Source organism: Cyprinodon variegatus, unplaced genomic scaffold (genome assembly GCF_000732505.1).
Source record: "Cyprinodon variegatus isolate N-32 unplaced genomic scaffold, C_variegatus-1.0 Scaffold122, whole genome shotgun sequence".
NCBI classification, from domain to species: domain Eukaryota; kingdom Metazoa; phylum Chordata; class Actinopteri; order Cyprinodontiformes; family Cyprinodontidae; genus Cyprinodon; species Cyprinodon variegatus.
The window spans coordinates 1,398,360-1,412,984 of NW_015150575.1; the positions used below are offsets into that span (position 1 = coordinate 1,398,360).

The 14,625-nt window shown below is 39.2% G+C and overlaps 2 protein-coding genes across 2 annotated transcripts; both read left to right on the forward strand.

The window, feature by feature from the left end:
- Nucleotides 1-2,231: 2,231 nt before the first annotated feature.
- On the forward strand, nt 2,232-10,454 carry spata5l1 (spermatogenesis associated 5-like 1). The gene is made up of 10 exons (XM_015375590.1): nt 2,232-3,321; nt 3,399-3,584; nt 5,467-5,751; nt 5,845-6,030; nt 7,844-8,002; nt 8,133-8,342; nt 8,420-8,647; nt 8,731-8,865; nt 9,944-10,069; nt 10,183-10,454. Exons 1-10 carry the CDS (start codon nt 2,725-2,727, stop codon nt 10,318-10,320), a joined length of 2,250 nt encoding a protein of 749 aa, XP_015231076.1. The 5' UTR covers nt 2,232-2,724; the 3' UTR covers nt 10,321-10,454.
- Nucleotides 10,455-10,526: 72 nt separating this feature from the next.
- LOC107085327 (chromosome unknown open reading frame, human C15orf48) lies at nt 10,527-11,823 on the forward strand. The gene is made up of 5 exons (XM_015375591.1): nt 10,527-10,659; nt 10,752-10,812; nt 10,899-10,987; nt 11,075-11,135; nt 11,364-11,823. The coding sequence occupies exons 2-5, from the start codon at nt 10,774-10,776 to the stop codon at nt 11,430-11,432; spliced, it is 258 nt and encodes an 85-aa protein (XP_015231077.1). The 5' UTR covers nt 10,527-10,659; nt 10,752-10,773; the 3' UTR covers nt 11,433-11,823.
- Nucleotides 11,824-14,625: the final 2,802 nt, after the last annotated feature.

Genomic DNA, 14,625 nt, shown 5'->3' on the forward strand with positions numbered 1-14,625 from the left:
CATTCAAAATCTATATTAGTTAATAACAAACAAATTTTCTGACAAAGGTTTTCCTCGTTAATGCAAATTGTCAGTTAAACTGTCACATGGCTTCTTGCAGTTAGAAAATGAAGGCTGGGTTGATATCCACAGATTTTCATAAAAGATTTCTTTATATCTTGTGAATGGGTCTTGTCTTTCTGAATGGCAGCTTTACTTGGAGGACACATACTATCTCCTGATGACCTTCTATCACTGCTGTTCTCTTTAGATATATTTATAACAAGCCAAACATGTCACAAGACCACACTTGTTGTGCAAGAACTCCTTGTTTTATTTTGTTGTGTTTTTCACCTATAAATAATAATAATGAATACATAAATTGAACTTTATTGATCTCACAATGGAGAAATTAACTATCTGCATTTAACCCATCCCCTTTGGGGAGCAGTGGGCTGCAATTGTGCGCCAAGACATGTGCGCCATCCAATGCAGATCATTGCCGATATCCACATCTAGTGAAAACTAGTGTAATTGGATAAGTCATATAAAGCAAACACTCATTGGTAAGCTAAAGGAAATCATCAGAAGCAAGCAGGTGTTCTTCAAACTGCAAACGTAAATTGTCTATGCCATGCTACAATGTCGGATTCAGAAAAAGATGTTAAAATGTCTGAAAGGTCGGACACAGGCGAGAGCGTATCAGGAGATGGAGACAAAGACCAACAAGTCCTCCCTCATCCTTGGCCTTATCTCAAAGAATTTAGTCGTAAAATTGAGCTTTCAATTCACATAGTTGCTGCTGGCTGTTTTTTTTTTAAAGGTTACTTTATACTTTTATACATTAAGTAGTTTTAGGGGCACATACTTTTACCAGAGTGTCATTAAACTGCAGCATCTATACGGATTCAGGGTCTTGCTCAGGGACCCAGAGTGACAGTCTGTGGGGGTGGATTTCAACTCACAACCACAGGATTCCAAGTCCTATGCCCTAACCAGGAGGCTGCCACTCCTGCACACACTATGGCTCTATTGGTTGTAAAAACATTACACTAAATTTGAAAATTAATAATGTTAACAAAATCCATGGATAAATGACATAAATTTAAGATTTTATTGTGAAATCATTTTTTCTTTCAAAGTTTGACACTGTTTTTGTGTATGAACTTTATTTATTTTATTTTTCTATCTAACCTTAAGCTCCATTGATAATATAAAACTTTACATATCACTAAATGTGAATATAAAAAATGCTAGCAAAAACAGTGCATACTTCCTTTTGATTTAAGATTTCGTAGTGAAATAACTTTTCTTTCTAAGTTTGACACAATTTTAACTTTTGGGAAGAACATGATATTTGATGTATTTTCTTTTCTGTACACCAGGTAGCACCAGAGTACAAGACAAAAATAATTGAACCCATATTTGGTTGGACCGCTTTGACTTTTCCCTTTCACACTGGTTTAAGATCACTTGTACGTACACTGAAAAAAATGGCTTAACCTACAAATTGTATAGTAATAATTTCGATGTAAATGTGGTAATTGGTATATGGTTACAATGTTAAATAAAGAAATGAACTTTAACCTGTAGGACCTTTTGTCTGTCTATATTGTATACATTTTACACATTAATTCTATTTCTTTATTGAATTAACAATGTTTGACTCTTTTCAGTAAAGGCATAAAAAGACACTACTTGCTGTCTACACACACATACATTATTTATGTATTCATACACACAAGTAAAATAATAAATAACTTGCTTAAGAACTGTACAAAGGCCTAAAGATTTGGAATTTCCTGTGACAATAACAGATATTCTCATTCTTTATTCTGTTTACTTTTACGTTTTCAAAAGCGTATAAAAGCTGAAAGAATTAAGTATTTGTTTTTTATTTCAAATGTGGGTTAGATTAAGTTCATAATCAAGGAACCATACCACCGCCTGACGGCAGATGGCGCTAAAACCTTGCGTTCATAAACCAGTGAACTCTGCCCAGCCCTTCGAACAAGAATTGAGTCCTAAAGGAATATTGGGAAATGAAGGAAACATAAACGATATTCACAGATTAAGGAAAGCATTATTTATTTATCTACAGAATAAAAAAAAATAATATAAAAAAAATAAATATAAAAAAAACAGAATTTGATGTAAAGTAATGTTGCTACGCACTCGTATACAGTAGGTGGCGGTATGCACCTTAAAGTTGCTTGAAATCCACTATAATAGAAAAGAAGAAGAAGAAGCCCTTCGGATGAGAAAAGTATTTATGGAAAGAGGGAGAGAATGGAGTATTAAAGGGATTTTAGGGACCGATGGAGATCGGAGGAAATTTGGGTTATTAAGAAAGCATTATTTTTATTTTTACATATAAAAAAAAAAATAGAAGATAGTAGGTGGAACTTTAGAGCTACACACTAATGTACAGTAGGTGGCGGTAGGCACCAATAAGTTTTTTTGCAATCCGCCAATCTAACAAAAAAAAAAAGAAGGAGGAGGAGCCCTTGGAACAGGGAAAGGTTTTTGTTGGCCATCTTTTATTAAGCACCACGCGGATTTTGTAAACACTCTGAGCTCTCATTGACTGATGTAACTGCCATTGGATTGTTTCAAGGGAGAGTTTGATCGTGTAAAGTTTTATCCAGCGTCTTTTTAAGCGTCTGCTTGGCCTCAATGGACGCTTGTAAAGTAAGGTTTTTGTTTCCGGAGTGCACCTGTCTCTCCTCGGGTCTGTTGTAAGTAATGCCGCCTCTTCGGCTGCTGTCTGTGGATCCCTCAGACCGGGGCTCTCAGAGATGCAGACTGGGCCCTGGTTTGATGTCCACGCTGGGTCTAAGACTCGGTTCCCCTCTGTTAGTGTCTCTGCCCGGAGGAAGCTGCCTGTGCACCGCCTGGCCCCGTCCAGACTTGGCGGAGGGCTTCATTCAGATGGACCTGAAATGTTTCTCTCCCGGTCTGACCTCTGGGCTCCCCGCCCACCTCACCTTAGACCCGGTTCAGCTCAGTCCTTTACCTTGCTCCAAACTAAAGCGTGTTAAAGTAACCGTGATAGTCCAGAGTCATGATTTTAAGAAACACACCCATTCCAGTCTTCTTCATGAGTTTGTGAAGGACATGCTGAGGGGCGTTTACGTCCATAGGGAGTATGTAGTAAACATGGAGGATTTTAATACGGACATACGATATGTTAGAATAGTTTGGGTCGGTCCAGATCCTGCTGCTGCTGCTGGGGTCATCACCTCTAAAACTGCTTTGGAGATCATCGAGGTTCAGACTGTGCAGCATTACAAGAGTCTACTACTGAAGGAGGTGGCACCTCCTTTAGGAGGACTGGAGGAGGTCAGCCTGAAGAATCATCCCTCCTGTTTGAATCTACTGGCTTCACACCAACACTTATTGTCCTCTATCTATTGCAGGTGACTGCATCCCTGAGAGAGATGCTGCAGCTGCCCCTGTTTTATCCCAGCACCCTCACCTCCCTGGGTGTGTCCTGTCCCAGAGGGGTCCTCCTGGTGGGACCTCCAGGGGTTGGAAAGACTTTGTTGGTCCGCAGGGTGGTGATGGAGGTGGGAGCCAGCCTGGTGGTGGTCAGAGGGCCGGAGGTGAGAGCTTCACACGAACAAAGGAAACGTTTTTATGTTTTAATTTCACTGAAATATTTGGTTAAAACACAAAAAAAGTAATTCAATACTGCATTTGTAGGTTATTTAGCTTTTTTTCCATAGCAAGAGGTCGCAGTCATTCCAGAAAAGTAAAAAAAACAATCCACTGGAATTTGTTTCCAAGTGTGAAGACAAACAAAGTCTTGTTTTGGCTTAGAAAACATGCAAACTGAACCAGAAGAACGGGTCCACCCGTTAGGAATGGGGAGTTGTTTGGGTTCCTTGTTAGCCTGCAATACCCAATACTGGGCCCATTGTTGGCCTGGTGGACCAAAACATCTCACCTGCTCAGCCAGCATGTTTTCTAACCCCTAGATTCCACATACTCCGTCAGCGCTCTGCTCCACTCACGTACGTATTTGTCTGTCATGTTGATCAATGAGAAATGTTCCACATCCACCGCTACTCCTCCGCATATCACTGTCCACGTACGTCTTCTCCGTCTGTCACCATCAAAATACGGAGCCAAGCTATATTTTGCTCTGCTCTGGTCCGGCCAGGTCAAGATCCGCAATTGTAATCACACCAAACAGGAAAAGAACAGAGAGAAGATTTGGTTTGTCAAATTAAAATATGGTAACGACAGATAATTTTTATTATTTAAAAGATTGGATGCAAACTGTTGGTTCTTCAACGTACCAGGAAGCAGATTTCTAATCTCGATTACAATATTTATTTTATACCAAGAGGCTTAAAAGTTTAATCAACTCCAGTCACAACAACATCCAAGAGCGAATCTCACAACTTCAAAAGAAACTTCTTATCGCAGGCATGGATGAAAAGATGCTGAGTTTGGAAGTAGAGAACAAACATAGTTCATACAAACATGTATGACCCTAGTTTTCCCTGTTACAAAAGTCAACAACTAAAATAATATATTTGGACAGAAACTGCACATATGCTGGATGTTGATGGGGATTTTTTATATATGTTATATTAAATTAAGCATTCATTTCCACATATTTAGACATACCAGGGCTTCAAACTTGGAAAGAAAGTCCAGTGGATTGTTTTTCAGCTTTTTTGGAATTCCACAGCAAAAGAAACGGCAAAAGTTTTAGATCTGTTTGAGTTTCTTACGCGCGTTCCTGGAACCTCCAAACAAATAGCAGTTGTTGTTGTTCTCATTATTTGGTGAAGCTCCAAACTCCATTCAGGGACAGTGTGAAAAACTTTTTTTGTTGTTTTTCTATTTTCTGGAATGCACTCCTATCAGAAACATAGTTCAATAATGTAGAAAGAGGAAAGACCTGACTTTTATGAATGTTGGCATTTTTAGCATTCTCCAGGATTGTGAATTAAAAACATACGGTACTTGTAAATCTTCTCAGGCTTCTTTTAGATCAGCTTTCTAAAAGAAGCTAGCAACACTAGCAAACAGACTTGGGCCAGTCAAGGTGCAGAAATCTATGCAGGTATTGCAATTTTAATACTAAATTTAGCGTATTATATATAGCATGTCTCAGACGATTGACCACAGCTGCTATCTAAGTAGACTGCCCAAGTAATAAACCATTTAATAATAGCTTATTTGGCTTCTGTTAGTTAGGAGCAAACTACTAAATTAATCTGCTACCTTTAATATGTGAGCTTATGTTAAAATTTTCAATTCAAAATATTATATAGATAAAATTGCTATATTTATAATAATGAATATATCCTTAATAGCAATATTGGAAAATATGAAATTGGTCAATTGAAATGTAAAAAAAGAAATTGGCTAATTTGTCTAGAAAGCTTAATAGCATTAATCAAAGCTATTCAAGGTTACAGAGCTGCTGTGTTAAGCCCAGTGAGTAAGAAATGCGACGACCTTTTTCAGGTTGTAGGGTCGCGGCCGGGTGAGAGCGAGGAGACCCTGCGGGCTGTGTTTGAGAACGCCCGCTCTGCAGCAGAAGAAGGTCCCTGTGTTTTATTTTTGGATGAGCTGGACTCTCTGTTCCCGAGGAGAAGCGGCTCGTCTTCAGCGGAGAACCGGCTGGTGGCTCAGCTTCTCACCTTGATGGATGGGATGAGTCGCTCTGACCGCTTCCTGATCATTGGAGCCACCAACAGACCCGACAGCTTGGATCCAGCACTGCGTAGGCCTGGGAGGTTTGACAGAGAGGTGCAGCACTTCATTTTGTGTGGTATATTCTATAAACTATCTGGTAGATCCACAACAAACCTTTGAGCTCTTTTTATTTTTTCTTCTCTGCAGGTGATCATTGGTGCTCCGACGCTGCTGCAGAGAAAAGCCATCCTGACTGTTCTGTGTGAGAGGATGCCTGTGTGCCCCACCGTCAACATGGCAGAGCTTGCACAGATAACCACAGGATATGTTGGAGCAGATCTGAGTGCTCTATGCAGGGAAGCTGCCATGCACGCTCTGAGAGAGAACATAAAGGTAGATGAGATGCCACCATGTTGAAGATAAATAATGCGTTTACATTGATGATCATTTGCTCAGCTTTGATAAATGCAGCAGTTTACTGAGTCCAACTTCGGTGTTTCTTTTGATAAAACTCTCAGCTGAGCTTATTAATGATTCTAGAAAAGGAGCATTGATTTAGTATTAATGTTTTTAGTTGTCGCCGTTGGAAATGAACTGTTAAAGGTTCCATATTATGCTGCATTTGACAAAAAATGGTAACAATGAGTCCCTCAGAGCATTTTTGTGCTGGAAAATCCCTCTCAGATTAGGCAGACAGTCCTCCTCCTGATGAGCTGTTCTTTAGGAAACATTTTACTATTGCAAAAGATTTATGATGTGAATTTAGCGTAATATTGGACTTTTAAGGGGGTTTTAAGCATGCTCAGTTTTCATTTTCTTTGTTTTCCTAAAGTAAAACTTCTGCTGTTGCAACCAAAGTCATGAAAGGAACCTGATGTACTTAAAGGTATTGTGGAGAAGTTTTGCAATTTTTTTTTTAAAAGACCCGCCCTCTCCACTTAAAAAAAAAAAAAAAAAATGCTCAACCCTGAACCTGCTCCTGAGAGCGAATGCCTATTAAATATGTGCGAGAGCGTGCACAAGCTCATTTCTCCTTGTGTATGCTCTGTTTAAAAGTTGCTGTTCTCATCAATCACAAAGCTTACTGTGTTCAAACATCCGCCCTAACCCCTAAATCCCTCAATCACTATATAGAGCGGGGAGTATATTGTGGACTTTATAGCGAACTCAATTAACTGACCGTTCAGACAGATGAATTAGTCGTTTTTCTTTTCTTCTCGTACATTCCGTAGACACTTCTTCTCTTACAACCCTCAGCCATTTTCAAAGGAGGAGTTAAATAAAATCATCTTAGAGCTCAGATGTCAGGACCAAGAGGTATTCAGCCATATTTGTTCCACGTTTGGTGAAAAGTAAACACTGAATAGTAGTAATAGTGAAAAATGTATATTTACTAGCAACCTCATATCAGCTGCTTGGCCTGGGAGTGGAGGGATGAGGATTTGTTTTGCATCTCCGCTCAACAATAAAGAAGAGAGAGCCAAAGCTGGGCCTTGGTTGGGCTATAAGAAAACAAGACAGTGATGCAGAATAACTGCATCAAAGCTAAAAAAATCAGAATGAGAAATGAAAAGAACAAGGATATTAGAATTTTCCAGTCAATGTTCAGATCTCAATCTGGTAGAAATTCTGAGGTGAAACCCTGAAGAGAGCTGTGCAGAAACACAAGCATGCAAAGCTCATTTTAAAAAAGGGCAGGACTTCAAAACCACAACAAGGTCAAAAATACAAAAACTGACAACTGAGAAGGCATTTAATCATGGGACATAGTTTGTCTTTTCTGTTTAGATGAAATTTATCACTTTTAGTGATCCATTCCTAACATCAATTCTTCAATTTAATCAAGTATAGTTATTAGTCTTGCACAAAATTTACTTTAGAATTAACTAAACAGTGGCTGAGATCGTAGTACTGATAAGTATATAAAAGACAATAAAAGAAAATACAAATACACTCTGCGTTAGAGCACAACATTAAAAATCAGGTTGAAATTATTAAACAGAGTCTGTAATATAGCTATATCAATATTGTTCTTGTGTTTCCCTTGATGAAAAGTTTAAACCAGAAATGCTGACAGAAATCGGTTTTATTTTCTAAACAAAACAATAGAAATATCATATTTAAGTAACATTACATCACTGATGGATACTTTGCATTTATCCAGTTTCTTTTTCAGTATGTTTACATTCTGTGTCCTGTTCTGCAGGGATCAGGGCAGCAGTTGGTGGAGATGAAACACTTCCAGGAAGGCCTGAAGGCGGTAGGCCCCTCCTGTCTGAGAGGTAGCCTGGGCAGGACGGATCTCTCCCCGGTGCTCTGGGAGCAGATCGGGGGTCTGGAGGAAGTCAAAACCAAACTAAGACAGGTAGCTGATCGAGCAGTTGAGCTAAAATTATAGAGGATAGAATAAAAAGTCCACGTTTCATTACAGAATTTGTCTCAAACTAAAATTAAGAACAAAGGGAGTTTACCTCTTTTGAAATCACCCACCACAGAGCATCGAATGGCCCATGAGACATCCTGAGGCCTTTGTCCGTCTGGGGCTGCGTCGGCCCCGTGGCGTGCTTTTATACGGACCTCCAGGATGTGCAAAAACGACTCTCGTCAAAGCTGCTGCCACCTCGTCCCACTGTGCCTTCCTTTCTGTCAGCGGTGCCGACCTGTATTCTCCGTACGTTGGAGACTCGGAGAAAGCATTAGCTCAGGTTCGTTCTTTTAATCATAGCTCACTGTGATCTTGTTTTATTCTTCCACAAACTCCTACCTCTGTCTGTGCACACAGCTGTTCCAGCAGGCCCGCGCCTGTGCTCCCTGCCTTCTGTTCCTCGACGAGATCGACACACTGATCGGCTCGCGTTCAGACGGCGGGGCCCCTAACAGCGTGCAGACACGGCTGCTGTCAGTGCTCCTGAACGAGATGGACGGGATCGGCCTGAAGACTGTGGAGAGGAGAGGAACAGAGAGGATCCTCCAGGCAGAGGGAGTGGAGCAGAGTCACACAGACGAGGAGGTCACCTGCTAGCTAGATCACAGCCTCTGATCAGCAGTCTAACTGCTGTACTAACATGTTTCCTTTTTCAATCCTTTTTACAGCTGGAGTGTCAGGAGGTTTGCAACAAAGATGTGATGGTTGTAGCTGCCACCAACAGACCCAGCTCTCTAGACAGTGCCCTCCTCAGACCCGGCAGGCTGGACCATGTCATTTATGTCCCACCCCCTGATCTACAGGTTCGAGTTTTCTCTGGATAACTTTAAAAAAAACAGTCACCCTGCTCCAAACCCTCTTGTTTTTTGTTTAAACATTTAAACTTTTTGTGGGCTTTTGTCAGCATCTCAGTATTCTTGTTTGTACACATCTGTTATTTCCTCCTGGATCATTTGAAAACACATGGAAGAAGTTTGGGAAACAGACAAACTTACCTAAACCTCCACAACTGAAGCTTGACTTTCCACTGTGGCAAGAATCAGTAACACATAGAGCACAGCATCTTATTAATTTCTTTACTTTAGAGATTAAATCAGTTTAGGGCTGCAACCAACTATTATTTATTTATTAATCTATCGATTATTTGTTCAGTTAATTGATTAATAATCGGATAGCCAACGATTCCTTAAAGAGATCTTTTTTACAGAATCAAACCAGGTGAAACTAACATTTTTCCACATGAAGAGTTCTGGATAGAGCGTATTGACACACAAAAACAATATATATATTTTTTAATCTTAAATGCTTAATGTTTATTTTATTTATTTTTTTGACAAATTTGGTATAATTACTGCTTTGAGTGGGTTGCTTCACGTTTTAGATCCTTGACATATGCTGCATGTATCTGATAGTCCCGCTGGCAGGCCACATAGTAAGCTGAAGCAATAACTGCATGGTGTAGCGTTTACAAATGGGAGATGTGGAACAAAATCCATTGTTGAAGGATTATGAGCAGCTTAGACCAGTTTAAGCTCTGAATGTGATTATTAACAGTGTTGGCGTTTGCTTTGAACTCGCCTCCTCGTTAACGTCCATCATGGCTCGTTGAACTCAGGAGTTATAGTCCAGATCTTTCATATTGAACTGAACCTTATGCAGTGACATCAGGGGGACTTCACTATTCATCATGTGCACAATTAAGGGGGGGGGGGATTGTGCTTTTCAAAATGTAGATACTTGGTTTTATAGTTAGAATTTTTTTTTTAACATAAAAAAAGAAATAAAGGCACAAAATCTTTATACTGTCCTGAATTATCGCAACAGGATATCTGGAATTGAATATTACCATCATAGTTCCCTGTTTTGTTTTTTTATATTAAGGCTCGACTCGCCATCCTAAAGGTTTGCACAAAGTCCATGCCTGTGGATTCAGACGTGCGTCTAGAGGAGCTGGCTGCAAGCACCGAGCTTTACTCTGGAGCCGACCTGGAAAACCTCTGTAAGGAGGTACGTGTATCTGCTGCCTTCCTTTCATCAAAAGTAATTATTCAGTAAGCTTAGGGAAACAAAATGAAACATTTTCAGTAAACAAATTTGAAAGAAATGTTTTATTTTTCCAGGCTGCTCTGCTGGCGCTGCTGGAGGAGAACATGGAAGCTTCATCCATCCGACACACACATTTCCTGCAGTCCATCAGCAAAATGAGTCCCTCTCTCACTGCTCAGCAGATTAGTGCATATTTATTATCTCCACAATGATGTTATCCTCTTGAGAGATGTATTTTTATACAAATATTCAGCTGTAAAATAAATATTATTTTATAATCAAACTTTCAATGTTTCATATTTTTGTCTCATAAACTTTTTAAATGACATTGTTGTTAGTTTTAAACTCTGACCACTAGAGGGCCCCCACACACTTAAATCTTGCAGTTATCATCACCAAATAGATGCTTTGCCCTTCAGTTGTACATTACAATACAGGAAGCACTATGTGTCTACGTGCCTTCTACCTCGTAAACCCTCCCGCTCAGACCTACATCTGTCTGCTTATTGCTGCGCAGCACTCAGAGACGTCAAGGACCTCTGAAGCAGCAGGTAAGACGCATCGCATCGCACCTTGCTGCCTTTGGGATGTTGCCTCTGAGGACGTCAACAAACTGATTAAATCTGAACTATTTTCATTGTAGGTGTTTGGAATACTTTGAAAACATGTCTGGATTTTTCCAAATGCTGAGGAAGAGGAAGGAGGTAAGATGTTTGTTTTTCTCCTCTGCTTTGGGTGGAGAGGATAGGAGAGGAGTAAAAACCATGTGTTGATATGTTTCTTGTTTCAGTTGATTCCTCTGGTGGGATTCATGGCTTTTGCAGCAACAGGAGCCACATCTGCTTCCCTCTACTTTCTGTTCACAAAGTCTGATGTGATGTGAGTTGTCTTTATTATTATTATTATTTAGAGGACATTTTATCAAGTTGAATAATTACAAACTGTTGCTTTTAATGTGCTCTGCAGTTTGAACAAGACTTCAAACCCAGAACCCTGGGAAAGGCTTGACCCATCTAAACCCCAAAAGGTGTGTTTTAACTTTATTAGTGTATACGATTCTTATCACCCATTTAGTTCATTTTATAGCCTCATTTGATCAAGCTCCACCTTCTATCCTGCTAGTTATAAATGCTGAGTCACTATCACTCCTACCAAATGCTCTCTGTGACATCACAGCCAATCCTGCAAATATTTACAATTACAGTCTACAATATCTTAAAACTTCCCCCCCATCGTTTTTGACATTTCGTTGCAGCTCGTCACCATCAATCAGCAGTGGAAACCAGTGGAGGCGCTGGAAATGGTGAAATCCATGACCAAATAGAGAGCAGATCAAGCATCGTTTCTGAAGATGTAGAGTCTTGACTTCTAGCCAGGCCCCCTCATCAGTCTAACAGAATCCTTTCTGCACAAACTAGGATGCTTTGACACTCAGTGTGCGGAAATGCTTCTGCTCAACTGGTGGGGTTTCACCCTGCTCTGCAGCGGCAACACAAAGACATCCATCCATCAGCAGGAAATAAATAAAAAAAAAGCTCTGTGAGATTAGGACGGGTCATATGTTTTTATTTTTTGGTTTGTGTTTTTTTTAGAGTTGAATGTATCAGCTGTGGTTTGTTTTACCGAGATGCCTCATATGTGAATGTTCATGGCTGTCTGAAAATGAATCATAGACCCAAAATGCTGTACTGTATATTGTCAATAAATTATTATGATCATTCATTTTGTCATCAGAGGGTGTTTTTTAGTTGTTAATCTGCTGCCCTGTATTTGAGAAGATTATCTCTTTTCATATAATGAACCAGTTTAAAGCTAAAGTTATGGGATAACTTATCGTTCACAAGAATGCTTTTTTATCTTGGAGCCTTATTATTTAGTTAAGCCTTTCTGTTCAAGTTTATACCTTTAAATATCATTAGTGATTAAAAAAATGCACAACTTTAAATTTATATTTGATTTGGTCCAACACTTAGAGACTCAAAGTATGTATCCTTCCCATTTAATTGTGCCTTAGATGTGCTAAATTAGGAGCCATTGAATCCAGAGAATATTTGACCACTCATCTGAATTAATCAAGTGTATCTTAACAAACTGGCTTGTTATAATCCTAACATTTTCAATATAATTAAAATATAGGAACACGTTAGAAGCTTAATCTAAAAAGATGAATGGTTTTTAAACATTCAACTGTACAAATTTAAATTGTTCACCTGCTAAAGACTATTTCTTTTTCTGGGCGGTTCCTAAAGGGCTATAAATGTTCCAGACAATTCTTTGAGAAATATGAGAGACTTCTTATCCGGTGTCAAACTATTGTGTGATGGTCATAAATCTGAAGTGGGGATGGAGACCGGTGGTTAAAGAGCAGGGCGTTTGTGTTCTGGAGAGGCAACAGAGATCATAAGTTAGAAACTGTCACTCTGGGGCACTGAGCATGACCCTTGACCCAACGTTACTCCCTGAGGACTTCTCAGTGCGGTAGCACCTAAGGGACGGGTTAAACATGGAGGACAAATTTCCCCAAAGTGAGATTATAAACTTATTTTTCCTTGCTACAGTATGAGGGACCTGGGAAGACTTTTCAAGGGGACATCTGCATTTGAGTTCTCCTTACCAGAAGTTGCTTTTTTCTTGTTCTTGATAAAATCAATTTCCTTTCCTATCAGGGTTGAAGGTTTTAAACAGTTGGGTGTTCTAACAGATAAATCATCCCAACCAGCAGTCAAAACGGGTTTTGGAATGGAAAAAAGCAAACTAACACAAAGCTTCAGGAAGCCTAATGGCCCTGCGCTCAGCCTTAGTGAAAATCTATAGCGTATACCTAAAAGCTTTGAATTAACTCTAGCATTTTAAATCCATCTAGAATTATGCCACGGGCATTTTGGGGGCAACCAAACTCAATCGTGTTAAAGGAATGTAACTGAATTTTTGCAAAAGGTGTACGCATGTTTTTAAGATTACAAGTTTAATTCTGATCGTCTGCAGTTTGGAGAAAATATTCATTACGTTTAAACTCAAGCATCCTTTCTCAGCTAGTGTCTCTGATTTATTAAGGTCCATCCTCATCATGATTGCATGTAAGCTGTGGCAGTTGTAAACAGACGCATCAGCTTTGCTTTGTTCAGAAACGTTAAACCTCTGAGGGAGGAAAGCCTTTTCCACCTCAGTCACAGTGACTCGTCAAAAACAGGAAAACGATTGGGTGTTACCCACAACTGGATTCTTTGTTATTAAAACATGAACGCCAGCATGCTTCAACCTGAACACCTATATATATTTCCTACAACAGCTTTTTTTTCTCTCTAAAGGATCAAAAAAGCGTTTCTGTGAAGGACACCTGTTTTCCATATGCAGAAAATCACAATGGACGTGTTTACCCCAAATAGCAAATATGGACACTGTTGGTTATTTTTTAAATCAGCCATGCATCTCTTGTACACCTATTGTAAATACTTGTATTTGTCATTCTGCCTGAAGGTATTCCTCGACCACTGCCTGCTTCTAGTAAACGAAAACAGAAATGTCTGTTGTTTTAATGAAAAGCTTAAAGGGGGAAATTTGGCTGAGGTTTGATCTGTTTTACAAAGAGACAGCTTTAACATTTCTGGCTCTGATTCAGATCAGTCAGCATTGAAGAGGAGTTATCAATACAGTCCTTCTCAGAAATAATTAACTTGAAACTCAGAGTTCCTTTTTTGGCCTAATCCCAACTTTCTTTTCTCAGAGCAACATTCTTTGTCCTTTTATAGATGTTTTTTTTTTTTTTTTTTAGGTTAAACCAGCTGTATGCCAGTTAAAGCCTCCACCATGTTGCACACATGATCACATTCAACTGTTCTTTTAAGGGTCTTGTTGCCATAAATAGGTTTGAAACTGGATGCCACACATTTGCCTGGAAGGCAGTTTACTGAGAAAGGGACAGAAACATTGGTCACTTTTATCTGTTCTCTTTGTCGAATACATTCCTGTAGATTTAAGATGTTTATTCATGTTGTGTCTGAAAGGAAAACGTGTCAGATTAATTCAGTGTTTAAAAGAAATCAATTATAAATGTCAATTTTAAAAACTCAAAAAGGAGAGAACATTTAACACAAAAAATGCAAAAGAAAATTAAAAGGAAAAATTAAAAAAAATTTTGGATGTCACCAAGTTTGCAAAGTTCTAGTCATTTACTACTTAAAGGCAAGCATGTTGAAGCAGAGATCAATCCAAAAGTTGTAGGACAGTGGCACCCAGAGCCCTGATCTACACCGTATTGCTAAAATATCTAATAATCACCATTCACACAAGTAGTGACATAAATATGCCTAAACATATGGTGAGGTACAGTGAGGCATTAGGAGCAGCCAATATTGAAAAATAGGGTAGTGCCCATCCCCTAAAAACAGCCTTAGACAATAATCTGCTTTGCTGATAAGTGACAGCTTTACTGACCCAACCCGATTTCCCTTATTAAACTGATTAAATAAAGGACAGGAGATAACATGTATTCAGTGCTCCGGAGTCTTGTGGCACAT